Source organism: Strigops habroptila, chromosome 2 (genome assembly GCF_004027225.2).
Source record: "Strigops habroptila isolate Jane chromosome 2, bStrHab1.2.pri, whole genome shotgun sequence".
In the NCBI taxonomy this organism is placed as follows: domain Eukaryota; kingdom Metazoa; phylum Chordata; class Aves; order Psittaciformes; family Psittacidae; genus Strigops; species Strigops habroptila.
The window spans coordinates 68,711,836-68,728,346 of NC_044278.2; the positions used below are offsets into that span (position 1 = coordinate 68,711,836).

Consider the following 16,511-nt stretch of genomic DNA (forward strand, 5'->3'; position numbering starts at 1 on the left):
GTTTCCTATGCACATTTTGATTCTTTTTCAGCCAAGCAATAAGCCACGGCAGAATGGAACTCTTGGCTTCTGATGCTTGCCAGAAGGTGTTAGGAGGTATGCAGCTTGCCTAATGCTCAGTTTGAACCATTTTTGAAAAAGGATTTAAAAATTCAAACTGACATTCAAAATACAAACAAAAGCTTGAGGTTTTGACATTGCTATGGCAAAAAAAAAAAAAAAAAAGAAAAAAGCATGCAAGGAATTATGTTTCTATGATTATTAAGAAAAACAAGGAATTCTTATTAAGGTGTCAAGTAGATGACCAAATGAAATGTTAGCTTTTAGGTGACAAAGCAACATTTAAGGAAGGACAGAATTAGCAAAACTATCCATCAGCAGTACTATATGACTCACTGAAAGACATTTAAAGCCACTTATATGACTCACATGAGGAGGAAAGGCAGAGCAAAAGGGGAAGAATAGTGTACGTTTGAGAATGTCTGTTATGGCAGGACACCATGGGATTCTTTAAAACTGGCCTCTGTCACTACACTTGTGAGGTGACAATTCTGTCTCACAGTAGAGAGGCAGTTCCATCACCCTCTAAAAGTACTGTCTTTTCTTTTGAGGCTAACCGAACAAAAAACTTTAAGCACTACAAAGTTTTTTGATTTTATAGAATACACAGTCCAGAAACACAGATATTTCCCTTACAGCAGTTTCTGAAATCAATGCTTCTCAGCAGCAACAAAAAAATGACTGGCACAATATCAGCAAGACCAAAACATAGCTCCAAGATGGGCTCATCTGAAGGGAAGTGGGGGACAGTGGGCTAAAGGAAAAGTTGAGCAGCAAGGTTTTCATATTTCTTGGATGCAGGAGAAAAGGAGAAGACTGGGGAAGCTTTCTGGGGAGGGGTGGAACTCCCCATTTCCTTCCCACAAATGTCACAAGTGTGATGAATAACATGTGTCTAGGCAATGCAGGAAATTCCAGAGGCAAAGAAGGAAGAAGAACCATTCATAAAGACCTCTGCTATATGCTGCATATCTAGCATCACCCTGTTTATAGCTGGGTGTTTTTAAGGTGAAGAAGGGAATATTACGGGCAATTCGCTGATTCATAGATTCCCATGATATGAAAGAAATCAGGTTGATAGAAGCATCACCCCCCACAATGGCAACATCTTTTGACTTGTCATCAATCTAGGTAGTGTTTTCAGCTATCACCACAGGGTTCAGTTCGTTGCTGTACAAGAATGATTATTAACTTTCTGGAGGGTATAATATTGCATTGAGACAATATAGGCAATGCATATCCTCATGGCAGCACTTAAAAAACTAGACTATTTCTGTAATTTTATTAGCAATGTACTACTACTTGCTATCCTTTTTTCACTATCTGACAAAACATTTTTACATATTTACTTCCAGTGAAAGAAAAGCAGAGTGGATGTGATTCCTGTTTAAGTAGAAATGATGTTATTTGCTGTTTAATGGGGCCAACAAGGATAAAGAGTTTCCAGAATATAATTTTTTCATGGTCTATATTATCGTATATTAAATTCCAGGACAACCATTCACTTTCCCTTGTGGTTTTGCACATTTTGCCAGTTAACAGTCAGTGGTTGACTAAGAATCCATTTATTTAAACAAAGCAAATAAAAATAATATGTGTTTCTATTTAATGCTTCTACTATTAACTTTCTATCAAACTGCAAAGATTGGATAAAACGTGTTTACCATGACTGAGCTTGTTACAGAACTCAATCAACCACTTATATTTAGAAAGCATTAATTTATGCCTTTCTGTTGAAACTTTAAAGAAGCAAGCTTGTTCCCAGGATTGTTACTGCTCAGAGACTTGGTAGTGGTCACTTGGAAATACGGTCATTTAGAAACTTGAAAGACACATGTATTTTAAAAAGTATTGTAAATATGGCAAAAAATGTAAGTTCTTAGTCTTAAACAGATTAAAATTAATGGTTATGCATCCCTTTCAATAAATTATTATATTTAGAAACATAGCAGCATGATAAATACAATGATTATACTACCACAGATCCTCCTCACTAAGGCAGAACACCAGGCTGAGAATTGGTTTCAGAGCAGCATCAAAGAAAATTGGCCTCAAAGAGACCTCTGGAATAGGTCATCTGGTCTACTTTTGTGCCTGGAGGCACAAACAAGTGTCTGTTGATCCTTCCTTACATATATTTATATATATTCAACCAGTCCTTGAACCCCGCAGTGACAGATTCCACAGTCTCCCTACAACAAGCTTTTTTACTATGGTTAAAACCAGTCTCTCTCTTGGGAATAAAAAAAGCAATGCACAGATAATTCAGAGTAACTAAAATAAACCGTAGAATTTCAGTATGTAGTGCCACCTACTCCAGGAAGCAGAAAGGGGTGAAGCAGGGAGAAATGATGATACAGCAGTGTACACCTGATTTATGCCTATTTTAAAGATTCCGTGGCTTAGATTCATATCCTACCAGGAGCCTCTACAGCTGAACAACACCTGCATGAATAAAGTATGAGCTGAGAAACAGTATTTAATTTCACACAACTGCGGTTAACTTCTACAAGGTCAGTGAATACCGAAGGCAGTTCAACTCCTCCTGAAGGCATACCTCCACTACAAAAATATAATCCTGGCACACAAGTGTCATTGGCTTGAGAAAGAGCCACCAGGAAGTGTAAAGAGAGACAAGGTGGGCCTAAACTACCACCCAGCTCCTCATGGAAACGGTTCTTTTAAGAGCCAGAGGAATGGGTTAGAAAACTGGTGAACAGCAGTCCCAAGGAATTGGGCCCGATAGAGACCACCCAAAACACATAATAGACTTTGAGAACAGGACTGGAATTAGGGAAAAAAATTTGCCAGTTAGAGATAACCAAATGTTCAGAGTGGTGCTGGAAACCATTGCTCACACAGAAAAAGGTGGGAGAAAAGCCAAGACAATACCTGAAACCCAGGAAAACAGAGAACTAGATGCCCATATGAAGAGAAACTATGTGCTTATTTTGAAAGAGCTTGATAAATTCTGTCTCAGGCAGAGTGAGATTATTTTAATAACCTCTATGGGTTCCTTTAATAGGCACCCATGAAATAAAACGAAGTCTGTGGTCACTGTATTATTTAGATACAGCCTCCATAATATTATCCTGCAAGAATTTAATTCAAAAAATTCCCATGTGATATGTCTCTTTGAAACCACCTATGGAGTACTCATGCTATATTTTCTGGATATTATCAGTAAATAAATCCTTTATAACTTGTTTGTAATTGCACTAGACACACATTTAAGCAATTAAACCATTTGCTTTTATTAAAACATGGTTGCATTTAAAATGAGATTTTTTTATTCACAAAACAAAATTCCACAGAACTCACATACTAAAGCATTAAGATGGTGAAGGGAGAAGGGATTGACAATTACCCTGCTCATCCAATTACAAAATCCGAATCTTATTGTGACTTTCCAAATCAGCAGACCATTTAATAAAACTTGGGATAGTTCTGTCAGTGTAACCGATTCCTTAAGTAATACAGCAAAGTATAACTCTCTGAAAGATTGCTTTTAATTTATCAGAGTGTTTCCACACAAAAGTCTCATTTCTGCTAAGTCCAACTCTGCCTGTCTGGATAAAAATTATTTTGGTAAATGTCCTGTCAAACTACTGCTGACTAACATGTATCTCTTTAAAGTACTACAACACACAAAAGAAAAACAAAACAGAAAATCATGTAAATTGTTGTCAAGTTTAAGAGCTCCAAGCTAAGCTTTAGAGATTTCATTATTGTTATTACTGTTTTACCATTACCGTTTGCAGGTAAATGACAGGGTCTGTATGATGCTGTTGTACTTTTTTCTGCTATTAAGTAGAAATTCTGGTCAAACAAGGGAAGGAAATGTTGTGAGACCAATTCTCCGTTGGCATAACTGTATTGATTTCATTAGACTTATGTCAGCAGAAAACACAAGCTTCTGTTTATAGTTAAAGAAAACAAAAAAAGCCGACAACCAAAACCAAAACAACAAAAACCAACACACACCATTTGCTTTTATTAAAACATTTTTTTAAACTGAAGAGTACAGATGAGTGACAGGATCCACTCCTAAACCTAACCAAGTACATGACCCTCTCCAGTAGCTCCCTGTCTTTCTTGTACTGAGGAGCCCAGAACTGGACACAATACTCCAGATGTGGCCTCACCAGGATCGAGTAGAGGGGGAGGATCACCTCCTTCGACCTGCTGGCCACACTCCTCTCGATGCACCCCAGGATGCTATTGGCCCTCCTGGCTTCAAGGGCACACTGCCGGCTCGTTGTCAATTTATCCACCAATACCCCCAGATCCTTCTCAGCTGAACTACTCTCTAGTAGGTCAGCCCCAACCTGTACTGGTGCTTGGGGTTCTTCCTCCCAAGGTGCAGTACCCTACACTTGCCCTTGCTGAACCAGTTTTCTCTCCACCCAATTCTCCAGCCTATCAATTTCCCACTGAATGGCAGCACAGCCTTCAGATGGTGCCATAAAGATCTGTGAATGAGAAAGGAATATGCTTGAGAAGGTGGATTAAAATTCACTGTATCTGAGGTTGGTGAAGGAACAGGTTAGACAGACTGGCTCATTCTGGCAAGTTCTCAGATGGATTTTCAGTAACAGAAGCAGGAAAGACATTGCTCCAAGAGCTCTCCAGGACACACCAGCCTTAGGTTAACCTGCAGAGGCTGAATCTGCCAGGCTTAAGATGCTAAATGAGAACTGAGTGAATTAAAACTGATTTATATTCCTTTTTCTTCACATAAAGGATAATTGTAAAAATAAAACTTTGGCATTTTGCCTTATTAAAGTATTTCCACAAACATAGACTGTAGGTAAACCCACATAAATGGAGAATTGTTGTAGTCAATTGCAATTGCTCCTACATTCTCAATTCACGACTAGAGAAACTGCCCTTTCTGGAGGTGATAGACAATCTTCTTTCAGTGATACCTGATACGTGGATCTCTTCCTAAGCACAGACTGGGAGTTGTGCTTCATTACATTTGCTGTGTTTATGATGAGGATTATCTGTAGCTTGAACCAGAAGCGAGAATGAAATGAAATTCTTTCAAAGGATGGTCATTAGAAGTAGCAGTCCTACAACAGTACTCCAATGAAGTGCTTCAAGAGCATTTTCTGATTTTAAATACATTTCTTACCGGTTATCTGCTTCCCACAGAATTTACTTGACTACAAAGGCACCAGACAAAAAGCTAAGTAAATTTGTAATACTGACTTCTATGATTCTGCAACAGAGGGTCTCAGCTTTATCGACGTAAGTCTGACTACAGTTGTATAATTCATTCATTGCCACTTGTTCTCTAGCTTAAAAACTGATTGAGAAAGAATCAAGTCAGTGCAGACTGTTAGCATAAAAGTGTGGTATATTCCAAGAGCCCACATAAGTAGTTTTTTTACATGTAAAGCATACAGTGATTAAAAGACAAAATTGTGAAAAAGCATTCAGGAGAACCACACCGCAACATGTTCTCATATGGCTTTTTGTCATGGCATTACCAGGTTTCAGCACGATTTGGACTTTCTGCAAGTTATGCTTGTAAAATGAATTGGTTGTCCTTCTCCATTTCAGTTCTTCCCTGTTCCTGATGTGAGAGGTCAGAACTTTTCCAGTAATCCTTCAAACCATGACTTTACAAAACACCATTTCGAGGACTGTTCTCTGGAACACAGTCTACCAGGCATGTCAATGCACCTGCTGTTGTCAACATTTCTCTATAATCTTTTCATGGTAAGCTTCAAAGGATATGAACTTAAAACCTTCTTTCTCTTTAAAAGCCTATCATTCTGGAATAGCTTTGAAAATGGTTACTCTTAGCTTGATTAATCAAAGTTATTTCATAATATTCTGAATGAGCAAACTGTCTGACCAATTCTCTGTGAGACTGATCTACAAATCCACATCCTTCTTTATAGGTAGAACACTTTTAAGTTGGAAACGTACTGGGCGTTTTCATAAATCAAAGCTGTTCTCACTTGGATAATGATACATAGAAATCAACAACTGAGTAGTATGTAATGTACAGATGGTTCTTTGGAAAAGGAACACATTATTATTGGCACGAAATAGTATTTTTAGCATGTAGACATGGAAAAAAATTCTTTTTTGCCACAGCCTTAACTGATAATTTTCATACTATCATATTTTATTTTTGCGCCTGATGGGGACTCAGTGGTTTGAGGGTCCCTGAGCAAGACCCAGATAACTGGGCCCTGTTCTGCATCTCACCATCAGTCTAAGACGATCAGGAGGCATGTTTTTGACCTCTGACCCTCAGCTCCACCTCTCTTTAGTATCAGAAGAAAACTATACGCCTTCTAGCAACTTGTTGCAAGAACTGCAAAGAAAGGTGCATATCAGAGCTGGATGCTGTGATCATTACAGTCCAGTGCCATATACCAGACATGTTCACATCATCTGAAGTGGGGCTTGCATTCTTTTCTGGAGGGGAGGAATCTATCCTGCTTGTATAAGCATGGCACTACCAGCTGATTCTACCATCAGCTTGTGGTCCCTAAGAATCCAGTAAACGCAGTTCAGAGGGAAAGAGAAATTACAATTGAGTGTCTCAAAGATTCCCTAAAGTAAACAAGATAATCACCATGCAGTTATATGAGCCAGAAAGTGCTTAAATTTCAGTTTCTGAACTACACCTTTGGAAAATAGGTTGTTCACAACAGAAATGCATTTTAGGCATACAGATTTGTTACTAGTTTAAAAGTCACAGGAATTGCCCACAGTATGAGCCAAAAACTGTGTAGGTGTACAACTGAAAAGGCAAACAAAATCTTTCAAATAATTTTTGCTTTTCGAGCACATACTGACTATGACATACAGACATAGAAATGAATTGGATTATGCAAGTTTACATCTTGTTCACAAACAAATGCCATTCATTATTCACCTCAAAAAGAAATGCCAGTATCTTCATCTGCTGAAAAAAAACATTCAAACCATATACCAGCTCTACTTGTACCCAAGAATTTGTGAAGGGAAAGGACAGACAAGAAATAAGTCTGAGTGTTTCAGGGAATGAAGAGGAAGAGGGCTTTCTTCTTTTTTTCAGAAGGGCTTCTGGCTTCTGACACTCAATCAGCTTGCACCATTGGGTTTAGCAATTACCCAGTTACCTTCTGCAAATAACCAGTTACTTTCTGGAAAACATAGTTTAAAACACTTGGAGTGAGAAAATAAGGCATGAAGAAATCTGTGTTACATGACAATAAACTGCTTTGCCATACATATTCCCCACATTTCAGACAAATGAATGGACTAAGGTAAATTATTAACATTTGTATCTTGCTTTAAATATGTTACCAAGCTTGTAAATTAAGCCTGCCATTTCAAATGTCAGGAAGCAAACCTCCTGTCATTGAAGCATAAGTCCACTGGAGAAAACCATAATGAATACAAAATTGAAAGATGTATCATGGTGCAAATGCACAGGACTCTTTATTACTGGTAGAGAGTCAGATTTAGCGTTTCTTAACTGCCGACCACGCTACTTCAAGATTTAAATAACTTTAATACATCCTTTTAATCAAATAGGAAATTACATGCAAACCAAGAAAAATACTTAAAACTAGCTATTTTTTGCATTCAATAGCCTCTACCTGTGGATCATGAAAGTTAGCATCCTCAGTATTTAAAATTACTGACGTCACCTGGAACTGCCAGAATTAGAGCTGCTGGAAGCAGAGGACTGGAAAAAGCATGACTGAGGAAGGTGGACTGTGGCAGTCTGGGGCACGGAAGGATTCTCCCAAAGTCTACTCACACCTCTCTCTGTCCCCAGCATCGCCCCCAGGAACACAGTACTGTGACCGGGTGCTCCAGATACAACTGCTGCTGTCCAGGCAACAACATTAGGCTGTAATGTTTTCCAAATCACAAAGTTATTACTCAGTTCACTCCTACCAGTGCCAGAGTTGGCACTCCCAGACCCTTTCCCTACAAAATGCTCCAGATATGCCCCCAAAGACTCAGACTGCCACTCTTTAAGCCACTGGCAAGCAAATTCCCCAAACTGTATCACTGCTGCTACTCAGGTGGACAGGCAGAAGTGTAAAGCAGGTCTTAGGAGCATTAGGGATGTAACTGCTCTTTCAAGAAAGGGGAGAGGTGCAACTACCATTAAACTCTCTTGAATCTTTTATTCCTCTTTATATGACTGATCATGTAACTACCTGAGTTGGTGTTCTAGCCCACCCGCTCCCTATATACCAGCTAACAACCCCCCATCTGCAAATAAAAACTCACTCCATCACTAGGAAAGGAAGCTTTCAAATAGCCTTTTAAAACATTGTATAAAAGAAGAACAATTTTTCATTATGTAGTCAGACGTGGAACAGAGGAATGGAGGAAAACATACCTCACTGGGTCTGGATATGTGTCTTTTTAATCTAGAATTATTGCTATGCGCAGAGCTTGCAAGTGGGTTGCTCTGAAACAATCCTCTCTTTCTAGGGAGAAGTAAAAAATATCAAAGAAATCAAAGGGGGAAAAAAAATCACCCCCAAAACCCCAAATTCCAGCTCCTTCACCTTTGCCTTGTTCTTTACGGTCTTCCCAGCTCCAAAGGAAATTTGACTCCAGCAATACAACTGTGGTACACTGCAAAGTAACATGTCCTCCCTGCACCACCATATATTCCAGTTAAAACACTGGTAAGTTCCACTACCACATATATACTTTGGGGTCTTTTTTTGCATGGAAGCCAAGAATTAGTCCTTTCTAGGCAAATATCACCCCTTTACCTGGGACAGCAATAGCAATGTGTTCTTTCCTCCCAAAAAAGCTCATGGAAAATTCTTAAATCAATTACATGTTCCTTGTCAGGACAAACTACCTGGGAACACCTGCACTGAAATGTCTACAGTCCAGTGGCAGAAGTGATGGAAGTTTGAAGCCCTTTACAGGACCACTTATCAAAAACAGAACTTCAAATAAGCACAGAAAATCTTACCAAGTCAGTCAGTTTGTCTGACAAAGGCTGTCATGAGAACACTTACTGAAATCCATCCACTGATGAAGCAGGTAAGACCATTAATACACTGTTCTGCAACATTAAGTATACCATTTATTTTCTATCAGTCATCCATATTTTTTCCATATTAATGATAATGAAACTCAAATGTTTATAAAAGGACTCAGTCTGTGAAAGCCATTTTCTCATAAAGGTCATGCTTTCAAATAAATGAATAAAGACTTCAATTTGCTATCAGACTGTGAGTAACATAAAAATTCAAACCCAATTCAGAACACTTACTTACATTGTCAAAGCTTGTGCAAGGTTTGCTTTTCTCTGCAAAAGATACGCTTGTCAACCCAATATAAAGAAGGGCAAAAGGTGAAGGAGATGCTGCTCCCTGCACTGCTTTGTCGTTGGTGATGGCCTGAGGAGCTGCATTCCAGCTCTGCTAGGTGCTGCAAAAAGCCTCTCTTTCCACATGCCCAGGTACTCACTTTTAGTTTTTAAGCTAGCATGTATTTTATCTGCAGATAAGTATCTGCAGATAAAAGTGATCAAAATGAGGACTAGGCATTAAGCTACAAATCATTTAATAAGATATTTTTAAAATGCTTCCCTTCCAGTAATCTCCCTCCAGTGCCTTTCCCTGAGCTTCCTCATCAGGCCCCACTCGCAACTGCTATGAATAGACACTGCATTTGGAACTACAGCAATCGTAGATGTATATAGGTTACTTGAGTTTGCCTGGATCAGGCACCAACAGCATAAAGCTGAGAATAATACAGGCTTTAGCTTGTGCTTTGTAAGTTTGCTGGGACCCCGTGCACTTAGCGAGGCAATAAGCATGCAATGAGGGCTATGTTACCACAATTTCACTTCTACTAGACTCTGAGGGACCTGTTTTGAGATAAGTATATATGCTATTATCACACCTATATACCCCTGCTTCACAAGGAAATGTAACTTAAGCCAAGTTCTGAAATCTAGCAATCCAGGTCAGAGAAGAAACACAACCTCTGATTTTATCAGTAGCCTCCTGCCCTGTTTTTAACTTGGTCTTTTTAGGAAGATGTGTCTCCAATGACGTGCCACAGCTGAATCTTCGCAAACATGACCTCTGACAGAGAAGAGGCTTACACCCATTCTCAAAATCCAAGGCTTTGAATTTCACTTTGGATCAAACAGCAATCAGTGCAGGTCACAGACTGGCTTTTCTTCACAATTTTAGCAAGAAATGCTGCTCAATGAAAAATCAGCATGTCAGACCCCCCTTCAGTAGGAATAAAAAGGTAGAGTTGTTAGAGCATTTCCAACTCAACTTAGATAGCTCGCTACTCAGCTTTTGTGCAAAGCAGTCCTTAGCTCAAAATGTTCTCCAAATTGCACTCTCAATTTTCTCTCTCCAACTGATACATAGGGCCATATATCCAATAAAATCACATGGATGCATAACTATGTATTACATCAATACTTTAATTTGAATTTATCTTGTATCTCTACATCCACTCCTTGTCAATTTAATTTTTCACTTCTGTTCTCCGCACAGTTTAAAGCCTTACAGGGTGGAAAATAATGGCACTGATATCTTTCCGTCCTTCACATAGCTATGATAACACTTCTGGCTGTGAAAAACTACAACTAACACTGCCATTACATTGCCAAACTAGTCTTAAAATAGGTACAGCACTTATAGCATCTGCAGCTTTGGAGTAGAAATGGAAAAATCTTTCACTGGCCTGAACAGCTGCAACAGAAGTTCCCCAGCAACTGCTCATGACAGTGGTAAATCATGCAGTGTCACTATAGTGTGACAATTATAGTTGGTGTAAAAGGTGTTTCAGTTTGGAATAAAAATTGTTTATAAAATCTTAACAATTACAGAAAAACAATGGCAATTAATATCATTCTGAGCTAAGAGGAACCTTCTTCCTATGTTGCTCTCTGTGCTGCCACCAAATTGTTGCTGTCCCTTGATCTCACCAACTATGAGCAGTGCAATCATATTGTCTCATGTCCCAACTGGCAATTTCCATGGTCCATTCTCTAGGAATGGACCTAGTATTCCTGTTCCATTTTGCCATGGAAGTCTACACCTAGTTTACTTTTTCTATCATCATTAATCACAGGCACAGTAAAAAAGCTTAGCTTAGAAAAAAAAAATAAATTCACTAACATTGATTTTCCTCTCTATTGCAAAACCACAGAAAAATAGTTATCGAGCAGAGATGTGATAGGAATTAGTGCTGCATTCCACTTTTCTTTGCATGCAACACTTACGCTAACAAAGCTTGAGGCAATATGAAACTGTCTGAGGTCGGAACTACTATTTGCAAATAAACAGCAACAAATACATTGTCTGATCTGAATGTAGAATAAATCCTTTGGGGGTTTGAATCAGTGTTTGATTCAGTTGTCCTCCTCTTAGCTCATTTCCATGAAGACCAGCAGCAAATAACAAAAGAAAGATGTCACCAACATTGCAAAGAGAATGACAGGATTGGGAGTCTTCTTTCCTCTACACCCTGTGACATGGCAGGCAGATATAAAAGCCATCGAGGAAGACAGAAAACTCAATTACTTGACCTACAGAAATTCATTTCTCTCTTCTTTGTTTCTGACTCCATGAGATATCACCTATTGCTTTATCAATCTCAGTGAGATACAAGGCAAAAAAATGTTGAGAATTCCCTCTAAAGCACCTGGAAACACCATGGAAGGGAAATACAGCAAAGAAGTCTCAAGGGAGAGTAAAAGGACAGAGGCACTTGCAACTGCTCTTTTTCATTACTCATGGCATAATCTCTTTCTCATTGCTTATAGAAGGTGGTAAGAAAAAGCAAATCATCTCTATCTTCAGGCCTTCTCTCTCCAGAATATGGGTGTCCTATGACTGGTCCAGAAGGTGGATCTGACCCAGGAAGTGCATTGAAGATAATGAGCTGCATATTCAGCACCCAAGTATTTTGTTTAGCTTGGGACAGGAGAGGGAAGTAGAGGTATGTCTGAACTGAAGAACACAGTTATCTTCAGCACTCCTGACTCAAAACAACTCTGCTTGTCCAACTCTGAATATGAACACCACTGGTGATTTGACATCAGTCACTTGAAAAAGTCATCACTCTGGCAGCTTGAAAAGTAGCTTGTCTGAAACAGCATTAATCTCAAAAACCACGGCTCTCTTGAGGAATATTCAATTAGCATCTAGAAGTTCTGCACGTGGTACCAGTCAGCAGTCATTGTCGTACTCAGCAGGAGAGACTCCCAGCGAAACAGAACAGCAAGTAACAAAATAAAAATAGGAAAAAGAAAAACAAAGCAGGAAACAGGAATGGAACTGCAGGAAGACATTTTGGCTATTCACCTAGAGGAAACACGATTTCATCATAGAGTCAAAAAATGCGCTCAAAAATGCAAAGAAAGGGAACTGTCATACATGGGAAATGTATGACATAGCTTGGTAGTGTAATATTAAGAAACATCAAAAGATTCAGTTCACTGAATGGTTGGGGATGGGGGTGTTAGTCATACAACATAAGAACCAGTTTCCTGCCAGTTATACTAGATCTGACCATCTTTTCCACGCTCCTCTCCATCCACATACATACAACTTAAAGTTAAGTGACTAAAAATGTGGTGGAAAAATGAAGAGGGCAAGCACAGCCAAAAAGAGGCATTTCCCTGCCTGGATCCAGACCCCATGTCCCAGTCCCAAAGGAGTTACCCAGGGCCACTCTCCTGCAGGGAGTGTGCTCGGCAGCCCTGGACTCCAAGGAAGCTGGCTGGACTTTCAGCACCATTGTAGGAAAAACAAACCAAACAAGCAAAACCCATAGGCTCTTCACAGCTGTTTTCCTCCCCGTGGCTTTGCACTGAATTTTTTTACTACTTTTTTTCCAGAAGAGTGAATTTAAGCTATTTGACATCTCACAGGTTACGCGGCTTCAATCCTCGCTACAAAAGGTGTCAGCTAAAACGAATCATTTTTAAAAAAAACCAACATTTAATCACTTGACATTCACATCGTTGAACTGCTGCATGAAGGGCTACCCAAAAAGCTGAATATTGTTACAAATCTCTTGGGTTTGTTTATCCTGTCAGCACCCCCTTTCACCAAAGCACTGACAAAACTTGCAGCCACTGCTCATGACATTAGCAGGAACATAATGCTGAAGTTTGTAGCAGAATATTACAACTGAAGAAGCTTTCAGTTTCACTTTATACAATTACCCCAGAAACAACAGCAAGCATATTGAAACCACACCACCAATCAGCAAATTCACATTTGGGACAGCAATGCACTGAAATGACTGGTGAACCCCAATATTTCTTATGTACCTGGACTTAACACTGACAACTGCAGAGTCTATAAATCAATTTCTCCACAAAATTCTAAAGTTATAGGTTCCAAATACAAACATTTTTCTCATAATCCCATCCTTGATCTTTTCATGTTGTTATTGGACTGCTTATTCTTAGCTACATTGTTGCTAAAATAAGTTGCTCTTTTTTTCCCTGCAAAATTTGCCAAACCCACTGCTGGAATGCATTTGTATTGTCCTCTTACTAGGAGAATTCTTTTAACACTCCCACTGACCTAATTGCAATTTTTGGCCTGAAAAGATGACACGTTTGTGTGAATCTGGTAAAGCTGTTGAAGCAGATACTAGAAATGAAGTACCCTTCTGGCCCCTTTCATCAAGCTCCAGGCTGAATCCCCTTAGGAATGTGATGGCATTTCTTCTCCCCGCTCTTTTCTAAAACCCTACTCTAAGCTGCCTAAAAAAAAAAAAAAAAAAAAAAAAAAAAAAAAAAAATAAAAAAAATCCAAACTCTGACCAAAATAGCCCAGAAACTTAAGTAAAGACAGCTGGAAAGATGAAAGATGAAAGAGTGATAATGCTTAGATGCAAACCAAGCAACATGTTCCAACAACTGGCTGGGACTAAATTCTGTCCCAAAAATGTATGTTATTTCATCTGTCATTAAAGAATACTGTGTCAGTGGAGAAATCTCTGAAACCACAATACAATTACATTGTTTTAAGTCTCTATTTGGAAGCATTATCATTACTTCAGGAAAACCAGAGTCTTCATATTTATACACCCTCAGTGTGGTACCTGTTACAGCAAACCTTCTTCCTCATAGCAGCAGAAGAAAACAAATAATTACAGGACAAAATTGATTGTTCAGAGATAGTTTAAAGCCTTGGTAGATACCATGTGCCATCATCAGGCAAGCAGTTCAAATGTAGCGATATATGAAAACCACAAGCAATACTGTGTCCTGTATTGGATTCCAAACACAGTTTGTAGAGATTCCCAACCCAAAGCAACTCCTGCTTTTGCTCCTGCTACAGACAAAGCTCACACTGGGCAAGGTCCCATTTTATGGCAAAGACAGTGCCATTGACTTGTATCCTATAATCTTGTGAAATCCTTGGATGTGCGCACAATCCCATTTAGAGTCATGGTTCAGGGACACAAACATAACCATGTCTACTGTATCAGTGAGCTGTGTTCCCAACATGTTTCTGGTTGCAATATATACTCTCAATTTTCTAAGCCTCTGTCACGGCTTCCTTACCTGCACAGATCTTTCCATCATAGATCTCGCACATCCAGTCGTGGCACTCACACAGTGGACCGTAGTATTTGCCGGACTCAGTCACTTGGCAGATGCAGACTCCACACTCGCATCTGCCCCTGTCACTGCACAGCTTTCCCCCTGGAACACGGCACCTGAGCTCCGACTCAGCCCGGGACAGCCGGCATGAAGGATGACCCAAACTGCTCCTGCAGAGGACAGCAAACAGAACAAGCTGTGGTCAAAGCCAGTGGCTGCAGCTCAGAGCTGATCTGATGAGAGCTTGGCTCACAGGAAACCATACTCCTGCCATGGCTTCAGAATATTGTTTTAAGTGCTACTGGTTTAGTTGTGGTTGTAAACTACTACTTGCCTCAACTCACCCAATTTTCTTCTCTTTCATCAGAAATCTCATTGCTACCTGTGTTAATGCTTATATAGTATTTTACTGACCATGTTAACTGCATTAGGTTCATCTTCTTTTTCATTATGCGTATCTGGTATATACGCATATACCTCTATAGTTTAATTATCTATCATGAAACATTTTAATCTGAATTATTCCAAGAGGCTTGGAAAAGATGCATACATCCAAACATCTAGGTAGCATGACAGGAATACATGATACCAAAAGCAAAACTATGGTTGATTCTAACAAAATACATTAGCCAAAGTAATCTTTCTGGTTGTCAGATACATAGGATCCATGCTTTCATTGCAAAAGGAAGCCAAAGTAATAACTGTTTTCCATGCAATAGTGTAGTTTGCGGCTTTGGTTTTAGTAAAGTCAGCAGAATCCAAATGCTAGATCTAAAGATTTGCAGCTCTGCCATGCAACTGTACCATGCACTGGAGCACAGAGAGATCATACACAGGGAAAATCACACATTGCCTCATCGGGAAAAACAGAACAAAGGGCTGGCTAAGCCAAAAATAGGTGTTCACAACACAAGGGAATACAGTGGATTCAGGTGACTAGTACCTGCACTTCTCAAACGCTATATTTTGTAGGCTCTGGAGCAAAGGAGGTGCTGGCTCTAAGTGCACACGGGTGCTGGCCCTGGTAGACAGGAAGAGCAAAGGGCATTGTACCTGCTGAGCAGGAACACACAGGGTTTTGTGGTTAGGCGCCTGCTCTGCTCAGGCAGCAGAATTTAGAAGTTTGTGTGTAGAGAGTCATCAGTGTCCAGCTCTTCCCCCTTCACTGCTTTAAAAATCTACATCTTGGGCATGAAATACATCATCACAAACAACCCCTGCCGCTTGCACAACGCCTATTAGATTCCCAGTGACCCAGAGCACCTCCCTCAGTGTCACTTTTAAGCAGGCAGAGGAAGAACTCGCAAACCGCTCCAGCGCTCCCTCCGCAACCCCAGCCTCCACACTCCTGACATCTCATACATCAGTCGAAACCCCTCCCCCCGCCTCCCCCAGGACCTTCACAGCCACACTTACCGCAGGGCCAGGGGGCCGGCCGGCGGTGCGAGGTGACCGGCCGGCAGCGAGGTGACCAGCAGCACCACCACCAGCCCCAGCAGCCCTTGTATGTACATGGCGCAAGCTGCCCTACTCCTGCGGACGGACAGCCGGACAGCCGGCCGGACAGACCCGCCGAGCGTGCGGAGAGCTGCAAGCTGGACAAGCCCGGCTCCAGGGCTGCTCCCCCCGTGCGGCAGTGGCTCTGATTAGCTGCCTGGGAGCGGGATTTGGGCAGCACTCTGGGAGGGAGGCCGGTGCCAAACCCCTAAGTTTACAGTCTAGGCAGGGAAGTAATTAGAAACAGTTGTGCAGCCAGATGGTTTATTTTGATGTTTTAAAAAGTGACCCGTTCACAGATGTGAACGAACTGTCTCGTTCTCAAAGTGCAGGCACCGTAAATATTTGAGGTATGCGTTATCCC

General features: G+C 40.3%; 1 protein-coding gene across 1 annotated transcript in view; it reads right to left on the bottom strand.

Moving 5' to 3' along the window:
- ITGBL1 (integrin subunit beta like 1) overlaps positions 1 to 16,288 on the bottom strand; it is a 142,312-nt gene extending 126,024 nt beyond the window's left edge. Inside the window, exons 1-2 of the mRNA XM_030473562.1 lie at positions 16,067 to 16,288; positions 14,612 to 14,820 (exon numbers count right to left, since the gene is read on the bottom strand). Coding sequence (XP_030329422.1) covers positions 14,612 to 14,820; positions 16,067 to 16,164 — 307 coding nt within the window. The 5' untranslated portion in view covers positions 16,165 to 16,288. The remainder of the gene's footprint in view (positions 1 to 14,611; positions 14,821 to 16,066) is intronic.
- Positions 16,289 to 16,511: the final 223 nt, after the last annotated feature.